The sequence below is a fragment of the Megascapheus bottae genome, chromosome 12 (genome assembly GCF_031878675.1).
Source record: "Megascapheus bottae isolate mThoBot1 chromosome 12, mThoBot2.hap1, whole genome shotgun sequence".
NCBI lineage: Eukaryota > Metazoa > Chordata > Mammalia > Rodentia > Geomyidae > Megascapheus > Megascapheus bottae.
In genome coordinates this window covers 20,963,496-20,978,859 of record NC_143520.1, presented here as the reverse complement: position 1 = coordinate 20,978,859, position 15,364 = coordinate 20,963,496, and the positions used below count along the sequence as shown (strand labels likewise).

General features: G+C 36.0%; 1 protein-coding gene across 5 annotated transcripts in view; it reads left to right on the top strand.

Moving 5' to 3' along the window:
- The window catches only part of Marchf7 (membrane associated ring-CH-type finger 7), a 36,424-nt gene that overhangs the window by 16,836 nt on the left and 4,224 nt on the right, over positions 1-15,364 (top strand). For 3 of the 5 annotated variants that reach the window (XM_090342769.1, XM_090342767.1, XM_090342768.1), the window contains exons 4-8: positions 40-207; positions 1,917-3,024; positions 5,855-6,024; positions 10,724-10,833; positions 13,196-13,309. In XM_090342769.1, the coding sequence (XP_090198895.1) occupies positions 40-207; positions 1,917-3,024; positions 5,855-6,024; positions 10,724-10,833; positions 13,196-13,309 (1,670 nt within the window). The remainder of the gene's footprint in view (positions 1-39; positions 208-1,916; positions 3,025-5,854; positions 6,025-10,723; positions 10,834-13,195; positions 13,310-15,364) is intronic. The other 2 variants (XM_090342771.1, XM_090342770.1) reach the window with 1 other exon arrangement.

Below are 15,364 nucleotides of genomic sequence, written 5' to 3'. Positions count from 1 at the left end.
AAATTTTCTCTGAAATAAAACTTCTCCAATTATTTTAAGATTCTTCTTGGAGGCATAGTCAAGTTCCCAGATCTTCATCAATGGTACTTGGCTCATTTGGAACAGACTTAATGAGAGAGAGGAGAGATTTGGAGAGGAGAGCAGATTCCTCCCTTAGTAATCTTATGGATTATAGTCACCGAAGTGGTGATTTCCCAACTTCATCATGTATGTATAAACTACATTGTTCAGTATAGCTTATTTAGTAATGTAACATTTTTTTATGTATGTCATTGAAATACCAGTACTAAAAAATACATTTTAAGAATTTTAAGACAAGATTTCAGAACAGCATGATAGATTTTTTTAGTCCCTTTGTTTTTACTTTAAAAACGAAAGCAGTGTAAAAGCATATATGTGAGTATTCAAATTTTGTACACCATTTAATTTCTAATTTTTTCCTTTTAGGTATGAATGTGCTTGTCATACTAAATCTTACTATTGAACTGTGGCTTGCCTATAACACAGTGCAATAAGTATTTCTGATTAAATTGTGAAATAATGTTGAGACCATCACTTCAAAGCATACTTTAGAAATAAACATTGCTGAGCCTCTACTGTCATTAAATTGACTTATCTGTATTGTTTCTATCACAGTATATAGAAAAGCATTTCATAAACAGTCACAGTTTATGTTCAGGTTTAGTAAAGTATAGGAACAGAAATAGACTTTAAGGGCTTTTATGAGACTATTATAGTATGAGTCGTGTATGTGTCTGGGAATTTTTCACAAAGGAATCTTAACACTGTTTCTCTCTTTGCCTGAACATTCATAGAATTAGTTAGTTTCATGGGAGTCTGTTTGCTTTGAAACAGTGACTTGCTATGGCTTGATCCCAAGCTAATCTGCAACTTGAGATCTGGTTGACTTGTCCTTCTGAGTTTTGGGATAACTGGACCACTTATGCTCAGTTAAAATATTTTTTTAAAAAATTAATGCAAATGCCAGAATATCCTATATTGACTCAGTTCCAAGCCAGTATTAAAAAGCAAAAGTGCTAAGTAACTAGAGATAAGTATGACTGCTATTAACTTGATTTTAGAGGGAAAAGATTGTGTTGGTGGCTTTGGCTTGTTATCTTAGCTATTTGGGAGGCTGAGAATAATGAGACCATAGTATAATTCAAAACCAACCTAAGCCGAAAAGTCAGAAGACCCCTTCCCAACCAAGAGACAAGGTATAATGTTGCATGCTTATCTACTTTAAACAGGTAGCCTTAAAAAATTCAAAGTGCAGTCCAGACACATGCCAGGACAGGAAGTAGGACCTTTCCTCATAGATTTCTAGTACCATAAATAGGTCTGGAGCCAGGGTTCAGCCGTAGAGTGCCTTGTCTAGCAAGCATGAGACTCACCCCAAGTTCATCTCAATACCACCAAAATAGGGAGTATAAGACATTAGAGAAAATACTGGTTTAGTAAAGTTTGTCATAAAAACCACAAATAATAGTACCAATATAGCTTTTAAGATTTGTTGCATGGAATAAGAAGAGCCTCCAAAACACAATCTCTGTAGAATGATTTTGCTTTTAGTTATTGTGACTTATTATTTTACACTACTGTTGTAAAGCTCTGTGTCAGTTTGGATACTGAAATGTTCTTGTATTGTCTATGAATTAATAAATTCTGCTTTGTTTATCAACTATTTACTTTTAATAAACTCTTGTATGCTTTACAGTTTATAATGCAGACTGTTGTATTGCCTATTTTACCAGTAGGTATAGAATGAGAATTTTTTTCTATAATAGTCAAGCTGTAAGTAGAAGAGCAGTATTCAATTTGAACATAGTGTTTTATTATGTCATTAAGTATAAATACAAGTTTAATAATACTGAAATGTCATAATTGGTTGTTGCCTTTCCTTCTTTCAACAATAGATGTTCAAGACAGAGTTCATTCTTCATATTCACAGGGAGCAAGACCAAAAGAGAACTCTGTAAGCACTTTACAATTGAATACATCATCCACAAGCCACCAATTGCCTTCTGAACGTCATACAATACCAAGTTCTAGGGATGCCAGCAGAAATTCTTTAAGATCACACTTTTTTTCAAGAGAATCAGAGTCTCTCCGAAACAGTACACATCCCGGATTTTCTTATATTTCAAGTAGAGATGAGGCCTCCCCAACAATAAGCAATTCAGAAAGGATTGGTTCATCTCACAGATCATTTCCAGAATCTTCTGATAACGAAGGTAGGCGTACAACAAGGAGACTGTTATCTCGTATAGCTTCCAGCATGTCATCTACTTTTTTTCCCAGAAGATCAAGTCAGGATTCCTTGAATGCAAGATCATTGAGTTCAGAGAATTCTTACATTTCTCCAAGAATCTTGACATCTTCACAGTCTCGAAATAATGCATCCTCACCTTCTGAAGCTAATGATAATCGGGCATCTGAAGCTTCTCAGGGATTCCGATTTCTTAGACGAAGATGGGGTTTGTCATCTCTTAGCCAGAATCATAACTCTGAACCAGACTCAGAAAGTTTCAGCCCAGAAGGTGAAGGAAGAAATACAGGACCCTGGTTATCTTCCTCACTTAGAAATAGATGCACACCTTTGTTCTCTAGAAGGAGACGAGAGGGACGAGATGAATCTTCAAGGATAGCTACCTCTGATATGCCATCTAGATCTCATATTTTTAGAAGAGAAGCAAATGAAATAGTTCACCTTGAAACACCAAGTGATCCACTTGGGGCTGCTGCCAACAGACCACAACCATCTGGAGCATCAAGCAATGCCTCTGTAGGTGGCTCCACATCAGATTTGCCTCATGGAGGAAGAAATACAGGAATAGCAGGAATTCTTCCTGGTTCCTTGTTTCGATTTGCTGTCCCTCCAGCACTTGGAAGTAATTTGGCTGACAATGTCATGATCACTGTAGATATTATTCCTTCAGGTTGGAATTCAGCTGATGGAAAAGGTGATAAAAGTAAAAGTGCACCTTCAAGAGATCCAGAAAAACTGCAGAAAATAAAAGAGAGGTAAATTTGATTGTCTATCTTAAGCTATAAAGCTAGATCTAACTAGGCAACTTTTTCTAAAAGTGATCACTAAAATGTAATGTCTTCCCTTATAAGACATTTAAATCTAGATGATGGTGCTACCTCACAGATAAATGAGGTATGTAGTGAGGTTGTAAATTACATCATGAAATCTAAAGCTTACTTTAATCCAGCTTGGGATACACTACATCCATACACATAACACATACACACACACACAAATACACATACACACATACTGTACTTTATCTGTGTGACTAACACCTATAATTCTAGCTATTCAAGAGGCTGAGATCTGAGGGTTACAGTTTAAAGCCAGCCAAGGTGGAAAAGTTTGTGAGACTTTTTTTTTTGGCCAGTCCTGGGCTTGAGCTCAGGGCCTACCACTCTACCACTCTGTCAAACTTTCCAACCCCAAAATGATTTTGTTTTATGGAAAAGAGTTTTTTATTGAGGGAGAAATCACTGATGCATCAGGATCACACCCAAGATCAGGAACTCAGAGAGTAGCCCACAACTTTTTGTTTTTGAAGTCCAAGTGTATATTGAACATACTTCATATCTAGGATCAACAGAAATGCCATTTAAGTTTCTGGTTTTAGGATTTTCTTTTTTCCTTTTTTTTTTTTTTTGTATCCATGGAACTTGAACTCAGAGCACTGTCCCTGAGCTTTTCTGCTCAAAGCTGGTGCTCTACCACTTTGAGCCACAGTGACACTTGCAGTTTTCTGGTGTTTATTTGGATGTAAGAGTCTCATGGACTTTCCCACCTAGGCTGTCTTTGAATCGTGATCCTCAGATCTCAGTCCTCTGAATAAAGATTATAGGCATGAGCCACCAGCACCTGGCAGAATTTTATATATATATATATATATATATATATGAAATGTTTTATACAGGTAAATATAATACAACCCTGGTAAGAGGAAAAGATGGAGGAAGAAATGAAAAACCAAAGATCTCAGATCCAAGCTTAAATGTTAATTTTGTACTCAACATTAAAGTAATTTTCATGATAATGTAGAATAGAGTACTGTATATGGTAAGACATAAAACTAATGTTAGAGAGGCAATTTTCTTTTTCATAAAGGGCTAATACCATAGAATTGTTAGGAAGCATACATTGTTACTATCATTCTAGATACTTTTATACTTCAACAACAAAAAAATTCCAACCCAAAAATGAATTTTATCTGCTTTCTGAGATATTGGGCTACCGTATTCCAGTTGGTTTTTTTTTTGCCAGTCCTGGGCTTGAGCTCAGGGCCTGAGCACTGCCCTTGGGCTTTCTCAAGGCTAGAGCTCTACCTCTTGAGCCTCAGCACCACTTCCGGCTTTTTTCTATGTATGTGGTACTGAGGAATCAAACCTGGGTTGTCATGCATGCTAGGCAAGCATTCTGCCACTAGCCCAAACTCCCGGCCCCTAGCTACTGTTTTTCTGCTTTTAAACTTACTACTTCACAATCCTATAGCTCATGCCTGTAATCCTAGCTACTGAAGAGGCTAAGATCCGGAAGCTTACAGATGGAAGCCAGCCTGGGTAGCGATAATGGGTAGGGCTAAAGGTATAGGTCAGGTTTTAGAGTGCCATCCTTGCTAATAATGCAGGACCCTGATTCAAATCCTAGAACTTGTGTGTGAGAGGAGACATTTTTCCTCCTTTGTAGAAAGAAATTTACTCAGTATTAACTTCCGTGTTTTTTGTAGCAACTTCTATTGAAGAATGCACTATTATATTTTTGAGTTGCCAGAGAGGGAGAGTGAGTATATGTTATTTTGCCTTCTGCATGAGGATTTTAAGAATTCTGTAGCTAATAAGTGTACAAAATAGTAAATCTAAGAAACATAATTGGAATTAATGAGGAAAATTATTTTAAATTCAAGGGTAAATATCAGATTTTCTGCCTTTCAAAATAATTTATCCTTGAAGTCATATTGTATTAACATAGGGCAGTTTTATATTTGATTTGTATAAGTCTTCCAAGTTTACTAGGAATCTGGGTATAATTCAAATCTCATTTTTTACTGTGATCTAGTTTTAAAAATTTATCAGGAGTCAGGAGTGTGGCCTAATGGTACAGTGCTCACCTAGCATGCACATACAAAGGAAAAGCCAAAAGTGGTGCTGTGGCTCAATGGGTAGAATGCTAGCTTTGAGAAAGCCCAAGAGTAGTGCTCAGGTCCCGAGTTCAAGCCCCAGGACTGGCCAAAAAAAAAAAAAATTATCAGTGTATGACTGGGAACATAGCTTAGTGGTAGAGGGCTTGTCTAGCATGCATGAAGCCTTGGGTTCGATTCCTTAGTACCACATAAACAGAAAAATCTAGAATTGGCACTTTAGCTCAAGTAGTAGAGCACTAACCTTCAGCAGAAGAAGCTCAGAGACAGAGTCCAGGTCTTGAGTTGAAGCTCAGGACTATATGTGTTCCTCCCCCCCACCCCCCGCCTGCCTCAAAAAAAAAATCAGTGCAAAAATGCAATTCTGATAACTTTCTTTTTCTTTTGCCCAGCCCTAGGGCTTAGACTTAGGGTCTGGACACTGTCCTTGAGCTTTCTCAAGGCTAGTGCTCTACCACTTGAGACACTGTACCATTTGTGACTTTTTCTGTGTATGTGGTACCAAGGACTTGAACCCAGGGTTTTTGCATGTTAGGCAAGCACTTTATCTCTGGGCCACACTCCCAACCCAGTATTGAGCTTGATGTCCTTTTTTCTACTCATGTGTGACAGAAACTGAGATTGAAATTATGTATGAGAAGAAATGACTTAAGTTGTGAAGTTTCAAGAAAATGTACCTTCTTTTCTAGCCTCCTTTTAGAGGATTCTGAAGAAGAAGAAGGTGACTTATGTAGAATCTGTCAAATGGCAGCAGCATCGTCATCAAATTTGCTGATAGAGCCATGCAAGTGCACAGGGAGTTTGCAATATGTCCACCAAGAGTGTATGAAAAAGTGGTTGCAGGCCAAAATCAATTCAGGTAAGAATCATCCTTTGTGTGTTTTTAAAAATAAAATTCCCCAAGAGATGACTTACTTATGCCTTTCGGTTAACAGATTTGTTGCCATTTACTATTTATTAAACTTAGTCTAAACAGTAAGACTATAATCAGTTTTGAAGTGTCAAGTGCAGTGAGGAACATTAAGCTTTGCTTTGTAAATGTACTTGGATTACTTTTTTTTTTGCTGGTCCTGGGCATGAGCTCAGGGCCTGAGCACTGTCCTTGGACTTTTCTCAAGGTTAGAGCTCTACCACTTGAGCCTCAGCACTAGTTTCAGCTTTTTCTATGTATGTGGTACCAAGGAATCTAACCCGGATCTTTGTGCATGTTAGGCAAACACTCTACCACTAGGCCAAATTCCCAGCCCCAGCTTAGATTTTTTTTAAAAAAATCTAATTCTGATCAGAGACACTAGAGACTAAAATGAAATCATCTTTAATATATTTGATTGTTATAAAGAAAAGTTTATGGGGCAGAAATGGAAGCGGGGGGGGGACCATTTATGGGTTTATTATAGTAGCATTTGCTATGTAGTAGTGATGTTGGTGATACTAGAGATATAGTCACTTAGTTTTGACAGAATTGTTTGGATATGGTGGAATGAGGGAGAAACAATTATTAGGGAAGCTTTTGCTTTGGGCAGCTAAGTAAAAACACCTAAGTTCCTTTTACTGAAATAGGAAAGTTTAAAATGGAGCTCTTCCATCAGGCAGGTAACCATGCATTCTGTTTTTCACACATATATTTGAAATTCATTTTAGGTAACTGTATGGGAAATGTCAGCCATTATTAGCTACACTAGCCTGGCATTTCAGGAGAAATATTCAGTAATAATTTTAGTTATCATATGGACGTGAGTGGCATTTGAAGCTTTGAAAGTAAATGAGCACCTAGGTATTAACCAGATATCTAAGGGTGCCTAGGGTACCTAGTCATAGAATGGAAATTTCAACAGCAGCCTCTAGTCAGATAGGAAAAAACACTAAGAGTATATTATGTTGTATAGGCCAAAAGAAATCTTTAAAGAGAGTATGATTAGATTCAGAGCATGGCTCAATTGGAACACTTGCCTAGCAAGTAGAATACCTTAAGTTTAATCATCAGTTATCATTCCATTACTGCTAAGGGTTCAAGAAAGGTGAGATCTGTGAAATGAATGTTAGATGTCATTTAAAAAAAAATGCTTTTGGCTTCTCTATGAAGTGATGGGTTCATCAACCTAATTAGATTGAGCTAAGAGGGGGAGAAAAAGGGGGAAACTGACACATAAACTTCAACAAACTACTCCCAGAGACTGAAGTTATGAAGCATTAATTGTAGATGGGGGTTATGCAGTGTTTATGTTTTATTTTGAGGGAAGAGAATTTCAGGCTGTATTTCAGATTCATAGAAGCAAATAAAGGTAATAGGAAGATGGGAGGAGACAGACCATGGAGCTCATACCTATAATCCTATCAATTCAAGATTCTGAGATCTGAGAAAAGAGGTTTGAATTCAACTTTGGCAGGAAAATATGTAAGACACTATATAGAGCAGTTATCAGGTGTGAAGCGTCAGGCTCAGTTGTTGGCTGAGATGAAGGTTTTATTAAATCAATCACTACCCCCACACCCTCCTTTCTAAGCTGGCCTAAAAGGGCTGTTCTCCTAATCTCCATCTCCAGTATAGCTAGGTCTGTGGGTGCTGGGCCCATTGAACTATGTTTACATGGGATCACTGTTGTATGTGCACTTTTTTCTTTGACCTAACACTGCGTAATTATGTACTGAAAATATAGTGCATCTGTCTACAACTTAACGCGAGACAGAATGATCAACATACTTTCTCAGATAAGCACTTTCTCTACAAAATATACTTAGGATCTTACTGTCTTAATGCCTTTTTAGTCTACTAACTAGTGCTAGTTATAAGACTTATCTACTCCTTAGGGGGCTACTGCTTTTTCATGTCTTAAGACAGCGCTACTGCTTTTTCATTTCTAAGTCTCCTAATGACTTTCTAATTATTTGACATAAAATAATCAACAAATGTGAGTTCAGTGAATACATTTAATTTTAAATTTAGGCTCTTCATTTTCTCATAAAAGCCTAATTTAGAATAGTTTTTAATTGGAGACTTATTTTAAAAATGAACACAAGAACTAGGGAAAGACTGCATGATGACATAGACAAAACTGAGTACTAAATTTGAGCCAGAAGCTTGCATTTGTTAAATGATGAGTACATATGGGATGAAAGATATTTTTATTTGTTTTTTTATTTTTTCTTTTTTTTATATATTTTTATTGTAATTAATAGAAGAGTTACATGATATTTGCCAGATAGAAGGTGCATTAATTCCCATACATTGATACCCTTTCACATGTCTTGGTCCCCATTTCCCTCCCCTCCACCCCCACCCCTCATCTTGTTTTCCCCCCGTTCCCTATCCAATTTCAAATAACCAAATACAAATATATCCGATATATCAGGTAACAAAGTGAGATACTGTAACAATATGAGATAACAAAGGAACAGCAAAAGAGATGAGAGATAACATAGTACCTTAAGAACAACAATCATTCATTATATGGCCTATGTTTCTATGTCCTAGAGATCCTTTCATTTAGCATCCTACTATATGGACTTTTCTATCAAGATTTTGCTGTATTGCAAATCTCTGCTAGGAGAGCCCAAGGTTTCTACTGATTATGACAAATGAGGGAAACCATTGAGCCTAAGTTATTTTGAGTCTGGTTTACTTCATTTAATATGATCTTTTCTAAGTCTTTCCATTTCCTAACAAATGGGGCAATGTCTTTCTTTCTGGCAGCAGCCTAGAATTCCATTGTGTACAAATACCACAACTTGTTGATCCACTCATCAACTGAGGGACATCTAGGTTGGTTCCATATCTTTGCTATGGTGAATAGTGCTACAGTGTTGTGCTGGTGGATTTAGTATGTCTTTGTTTCTGGATGATTGGGTAAATGCCAAGTAGTGGAATTGCTGGGTCATAGGGGAGCTCTATGTTTAGTCTTGAGGAACTGCCACACTGCTTTCCATAGTGGTTGAAAGAGTTTGCACTCCCACCAACAGTGTAGTAGTGATCCCTCCTGGCCACATCCCCTCCAGCATCTGTTGTTATTAGATTTCTTGATCCTGGCCATTCTAACTGGAGTGAGGTGGAATCTTAGAGTTGTTTTGATTTGCATTTCTTTTATGACCAGAGATGTTGAACATTTCTTCATGTGTCTAGGCCATTTTTGTTTCTTCTTCAGAGAAGACTCTCTCTAAGTCTTTGGCCCGTCTTTTAATGGGATGGTTGTTACTTGGAGATTAGTTTTGGATTGATTCAATTTTTTGAGTTGTTGATATATTTTAGATATGAGGCCTTTGCCATTTTATGGTTGATGAAGGTCTTTTCCCACTCTGTAGGCTTCCTAATTAGTTTACTAGTTCTGTCCTTTGCCATACAAAAGCTCTGCAGTTTAATGCAGTCCCACTTATCCAGCCTTTCTCTGATTTGTTGTAATTCTTGGTCCTTATTAAGAAAGTTTCGACCTGTGCCGAAGAGGCCTACTGTATCCCCTTTCCTTCTTGTAAAGTTTTCAGAATGTCAGCTTTTACCTCCAGGTCTTTGATCCATTTGGAGTTAATCCTAGTACAGGGTGACAAAGAAGGATCCAACTTTAGTTTTCTGCAGGTGCTTAACCAGTTCTGCCAGCACCACTTGTTGAAGAGGCTATCTTTCTTCCATTCTATTTTTTTGGCTCCCTTGTCAAAGATTAGGTGGCCATAGGTCTGTGGTTTTTCTTTTTTTTTGGTTGGTCATGGGGCTTGAATTCTGGGCCTGGGTGCTGTCCCTGAGCTCTTCAGCTCAAGGCTAGTGCTCTACTCTTGTCTAATTATAGGGAAAGAATACAACAAAATTTGCTGGCTTTACTATTTTTAAATAATTCGGTAGCATTCAGTACACTTAGAATTTTGTGTGTGTTTTTTAAAAGCTTTTTTTTTATTAACCAAAGTTTAGAAAAAACAAACCTCCTCTTTCAAGGAATAGTAACTTCCTGATTTTTCTTATCCTTTTCCTGTGCTACTTTCCCTTTAAATTTGTCTGTTTTAGATAATATCCTATAAATTAATACATAAAGTATTTGCTTTTTGAACTAATACTTGTGTGTGCTTCATTTTAGTTAATATCTTCACATTCAGCCATGTTATAGCTTGCATGAGCACTTAATTCCATTTATGGCTTCCTCCCCTCCTAGTCATCAAGATAATCACATTCCTTGGATTTCACAAGGCTTGGGTGTGCCCTGTGTATCAGGGATGCTGTTCTACATATGTAACTAATTGTTTGAGATGGGACTGAACATTATATTCATATTAGGTCAAGGTATTTCAGGAAGAAGTAGGAAAGATGATATTCCACTAAGCTTATATATTATAGTGTCTGGGATATAGTAATCTAAATATGGGTAGAGGCTTAAATAACATAGGATGGAACCTGGTATGTACTTTGGATATTATAGATTACTATTTTCAGAGTCATTACTGATTCATTGAAGTGTCATAGTTCCTCTCTTCTCTCCTTTTCTTCTCACTTCCCTTTCTAATATCATCTCTTAATATATTCTAGCTTAAATGTTTTATGCAGATAGTGTCAGACATAGCTTTTCTTTGTCATTTTTTGTCAGGTTCTTCATTAGAGGCTGTAACTACCTGTGAACTCTGTAAAGAAAAACTGCAGCTTAACCTGGAGGATTTTGATATTCATGAACTACATAGAGCTCATGCAAATGAACAAGTTAGTATATTTTGCCTAATTTGGTAAGTGTCTATCCTATGCTTGAAGGACAGCTCTTGAAGAAAAGATTAAGTCATGGTCAGAAATCCTGAATTAAGTAATTTTCTCTTACTACATTGTTTATAATTGTATCATTTTTTTTCTCCCCTCTTAAAGTAAAAGCTTTTAAATTTAAAAAGATAAATTGTTCTTCTTAAGTCTGAAAATAATAAAGGCTTAGGACAGTGGTCCCAACTAGTCATGCCAACCTTTCCCTAAATTTTAAACAATTTAAATAGTCCAATTAAAATGAGCTCAACATTTTTCTTGGAGAAAGGAATGTGTTTTAAGAAATTACCAAGGAGATTCCAGCTCTCCAAAAGAAAATCCTGTAGCCATTAAACAGTGTTTTTCATTCCTTTCTCCCAGTCCTTAACATCTATCAATCTATGTTCTATGTTACTGATTTACCTATTTGGGGTAATTCATGTAAATGAAATTATATAATGTAAAATATTTGGGGAAGCCTTTTAAAATTATATGGGAGTGGTGATTAATTCAATGTGAAATACTATTACGTGAAATACATTTGCCAGTGGAAATGAAAGTTAGAGTCTGTTGACTGTAAATAGATCAGTCAAATGATTTCTCTGTATAAATGAATTATACAATTAAAAAGCACATACATAATCACCCTAAAAATAAATAAATGAAATGATATGTGGGAATAAAGGATATCCTTTGAAAAATTGATTTAACTTATGCATATATATATATATATAAATTCTTATATACAGTTTAAGGAATTGCCAGATTCCTTGAAAGTAATTGCTTAGATTCAAGTTTAAGTACCACTGATCTAAATAATGAAAATTAGTTGATCCAGCATAAATGCCACTTTAATACCAATTGTAATTTTGATTTACTCTACTAAGCAAGTTATCTAAAAAAAAATAATAACTTTCAGCAAGAAAAGGTCTTGAGTCCATAAGGAGTCTATACTGACAGGTGAACAGAGGAAAGTAAGTATATGAAAAGGTAGAATAAAGGAAAGTATATTTGTAGAATGGGTAGGTTTCAAAGGGATGCTTTTTCGCTTGCTACCTCCTTCGTTTCATGTTCATCATGTCTCAACACGAGTTCTGGTTTTTCATGAAGAGAAAATTTTTATTCTTTATTTTTAATGATCCATGTTTTTACAGAATTTAGAAGTCTTAGGAAATACTAGATAGAATCATTATAATGACAATGAAGCCTTGTTTCAGCCTCTTGGCTCTAACTAGTTTTATATATAAATCATGACTTCTACTGGCTTGATAACTGCCCTCATATTAGGCGGTAAATTTAATGTTTCCGTGTTTTTATTGGACATGTCATCTTTTGGAAAGTGATAACCATTTGAAAATTTTTCCTGATGTTTTTCTTCCAAGTTAAAAATTAGTCACAGAAAACATTTAAAACAACTAAATAAATTGTTCAGATGTGTGAATTACCAAAATTAACAGTGGAAAGGTACACAATTGCTGTGTTAATGATTTTTGAATTTTAAAGTCCTGGGACTTGAACTCAGGACTGAGACACTGTCCTTGAGCACTTTTTGTCTCCAGGCTAGCACTTTGCCACTTGAGCCACAGCAACACTCTCAGCTTTTTCTGTATATGTGGTACTGAGGAATCAAACCCAGGGTTTCAAGCATGCTAGCCAAGCACTGTACCACAAGGCCATACTACTGGGCCCTATGTTCATGGTTTTTATTCACCGCTTCAAACAACATAATAAGGTTGGGGTTGTAACTCACTGATAGGTAGTTACCTGGTATGTGTAAGATGCAGGGTTCTCTCAGCATAATTCTCCCTTCCCTCCCAAAAAATCAACTTTATTTTTACCAATTACAATTTCTATTTGAACTCAGATAAAATGTTACCCGTATCCATACTTATATTTAACCAGTTCCCTTTACACTAATGGCAACAGTAAAAAACAGTTGAGTTATCTGAGTGAATGTCATATTTATTTAGGGTAAATGTAATTTTTGAGTAAACAGCACTATTGACCATTTGTAAAAAGGAAATGTGAGCTTTATTTAAAAGAAAACACAAAAGCTTTCTACCATCAACTAATTTGCAAGCTAATATATAGTTAGATAGACATAGATAGATGGATATCATTACATAAAGGGAAATGAGAGTAAGGAAGAAAGCCATACCCATTTGGACTCTTCATTAATAAAATTTTAAGAAACTATGAAGGCTAGTCAGTTTCCGTATAGTACACATCTTATGGAACTGAATATGAATATATTCCCTCTAGCTTATCAATAAAGTATCAATCAATTTTAATTTTAATTTATTTCTTTTTTCTCATGTTTGCCACTCTATTGAAGGCTGAATATGAGTTTATCAGCTCTGGTCTCTACCTAGTTGTGTTACTCCATTTGTGTGAACAAAGCTTTTCTGATATGATGGGAAATACGAATGAACCAAGCACACGTGTCCGAGTAAGTAATATTGGAGCAGGGGTAAAGGGTGGGGGTGAGATATAGCAAATGTTCATTGGGTTCATACTTTGTTTTCACTGGGAAACTCTTAATGTTTTTTGTTTTTTAAATAAAGATAATATGGGCCAGGAGTTTGGCCTAGTAATAGAGTGCTAGCCTAGCATGCATGAAGACCGGGTTCAATTCCTTGGTACCACATATATAGAAAAAAAGCCAGAAGTGGTACTGTAGCTCGTGGTAGAGCTCTAGCCTTGAGAAAGCCCAAGGACAGTGCTCCGGTCCTGAGTTCAAGCCCCAGGACTGGCAAAAAAAAATAATTAAATTTTCAAAAGTTAAAGATGGTGAGCCAGGCACTGGGGCTCATGCCTGTAATGCTAGCTACTCAGGAGGCTGAGATCCTGAGGATCAGGGTTGAAAGCCAGCCTGGCCACTAAAGTCTGTGAAACTTTTATCACCAATTAATCAACAGAAAACTGGAAGTGGAGCTGTGGTGGTAGCTTTGAGCTGAAGAGCTCAGGGATAACACCCAGGCCCAGAGTTCAAGCCCCATGACCAACAAATAATAATAATAATAGTAATAATAGTAATAAAAAAGATACAGTAGATTTAGTGGAAGTTGCTGTCTTCCTTCTCCAGTAAGCACCCTGGTTTTCTCAGAAACCTTTTGAAAAAGAATTTTCAGGCTCTTGAAGATAACAGGGATATCTTTCATGGAGAAACAAGGAAGGAATTAGAAACACCAGGGGAAAATGTTTTCAATAAAAAAACAAAAATAGCCCTGGGCTGGGAGTTTGGCCTAGTGGTAGAGTGTTTGCCTAGCATCCATGAAGATCTGGGTTTGATTCCTTGGTACCACATACATAGAAAAAAGCCAGAAGTGGTGCTGAGGCTCAAGTGGTAGAGCTCTGGCCTTGAGAAAGTCCAAGGACATTGCTCAGGCCCTGAGCTCAAGCCCAGGACTGCCCCCCACCCAAAAAAAAATAGCCCTTAGTTTTACTTCTTAGAAACATGAAATTGACTTCCAGAAGCCAAAAAAAAAAAAGATAAATAAACTTGTTTGTTATTATTATGTAAAAGATTACCAGTATCCGCCTTTTAAATGTCCACCTCACAAACTAAATTTAGATGTTGACTAGTTGGGTTTATGCTTTGATGTATTGACTTGGAGTTTATATTCTACTGTTTTGACCATCTTATGAAACAAGTCCTATGGTTACTGTCATTACTGTAGCAATTGGACATTTGGTTATCTTGAATTGTGTTCATAAATATGTCCTTCCTACTTTTGATATACATCTTTACTTTGGCAATAAAATTTTAATAGAGTTCATGTTTTAGTGTAGTGTTTTTATTTTGAAAATTATCGAAGTGCAGCTCAAATCACAGTATTGCTCTAAAATTAATAAAAAGACTTCTCTATTTTTCATTATGTGGACATTGTAACAGTGAGTCAGTGGACAGATTATTGTCTTTGAGAGAAAAGAGAATAAACTTGAGTATTCAGAACTTCAAAAAAGATCTCAGTACTTTAGAAACATGACCCATCATTTTAGCCAACTCCATAAAATGATTTTTGAAGAGGTATCCCTAAAATGTGTGAAAATGTGTAAGCCATATAAAGCTTATAAAACCTATTGAATTAATTCCTTTGTTTTTTTTAAGCTAATAATTATTGACAAGGTTAAGGTAGGAAGTTACTAGGATATTTTTAAAGTACAGACTTACATAATTACAACTATCTAGACAGGCAAATTTTAGTTCATTTGCAACCAAATAGCATGAGTATTTTGATGTTTTTCTTTTTCCCCCTTCATTTTATAAATTTTTTAAAAAGTTGGATTCTCCTAGTATCTATAAACTGATTTCTACATGACTAATAATGATTATATAAAACTTTTGACAATAATACCCTTATGGTTACGACTTTTAATGTGGGAGATGAATACCCCTGTATAAAGGATTAATATGTTATTTAATTTTTTAAGTAGAAATGAATCTCCTATACTGATTCTCTTTAGATCCATTTGCAACATTTAAACTACTGTATTTCTTTCT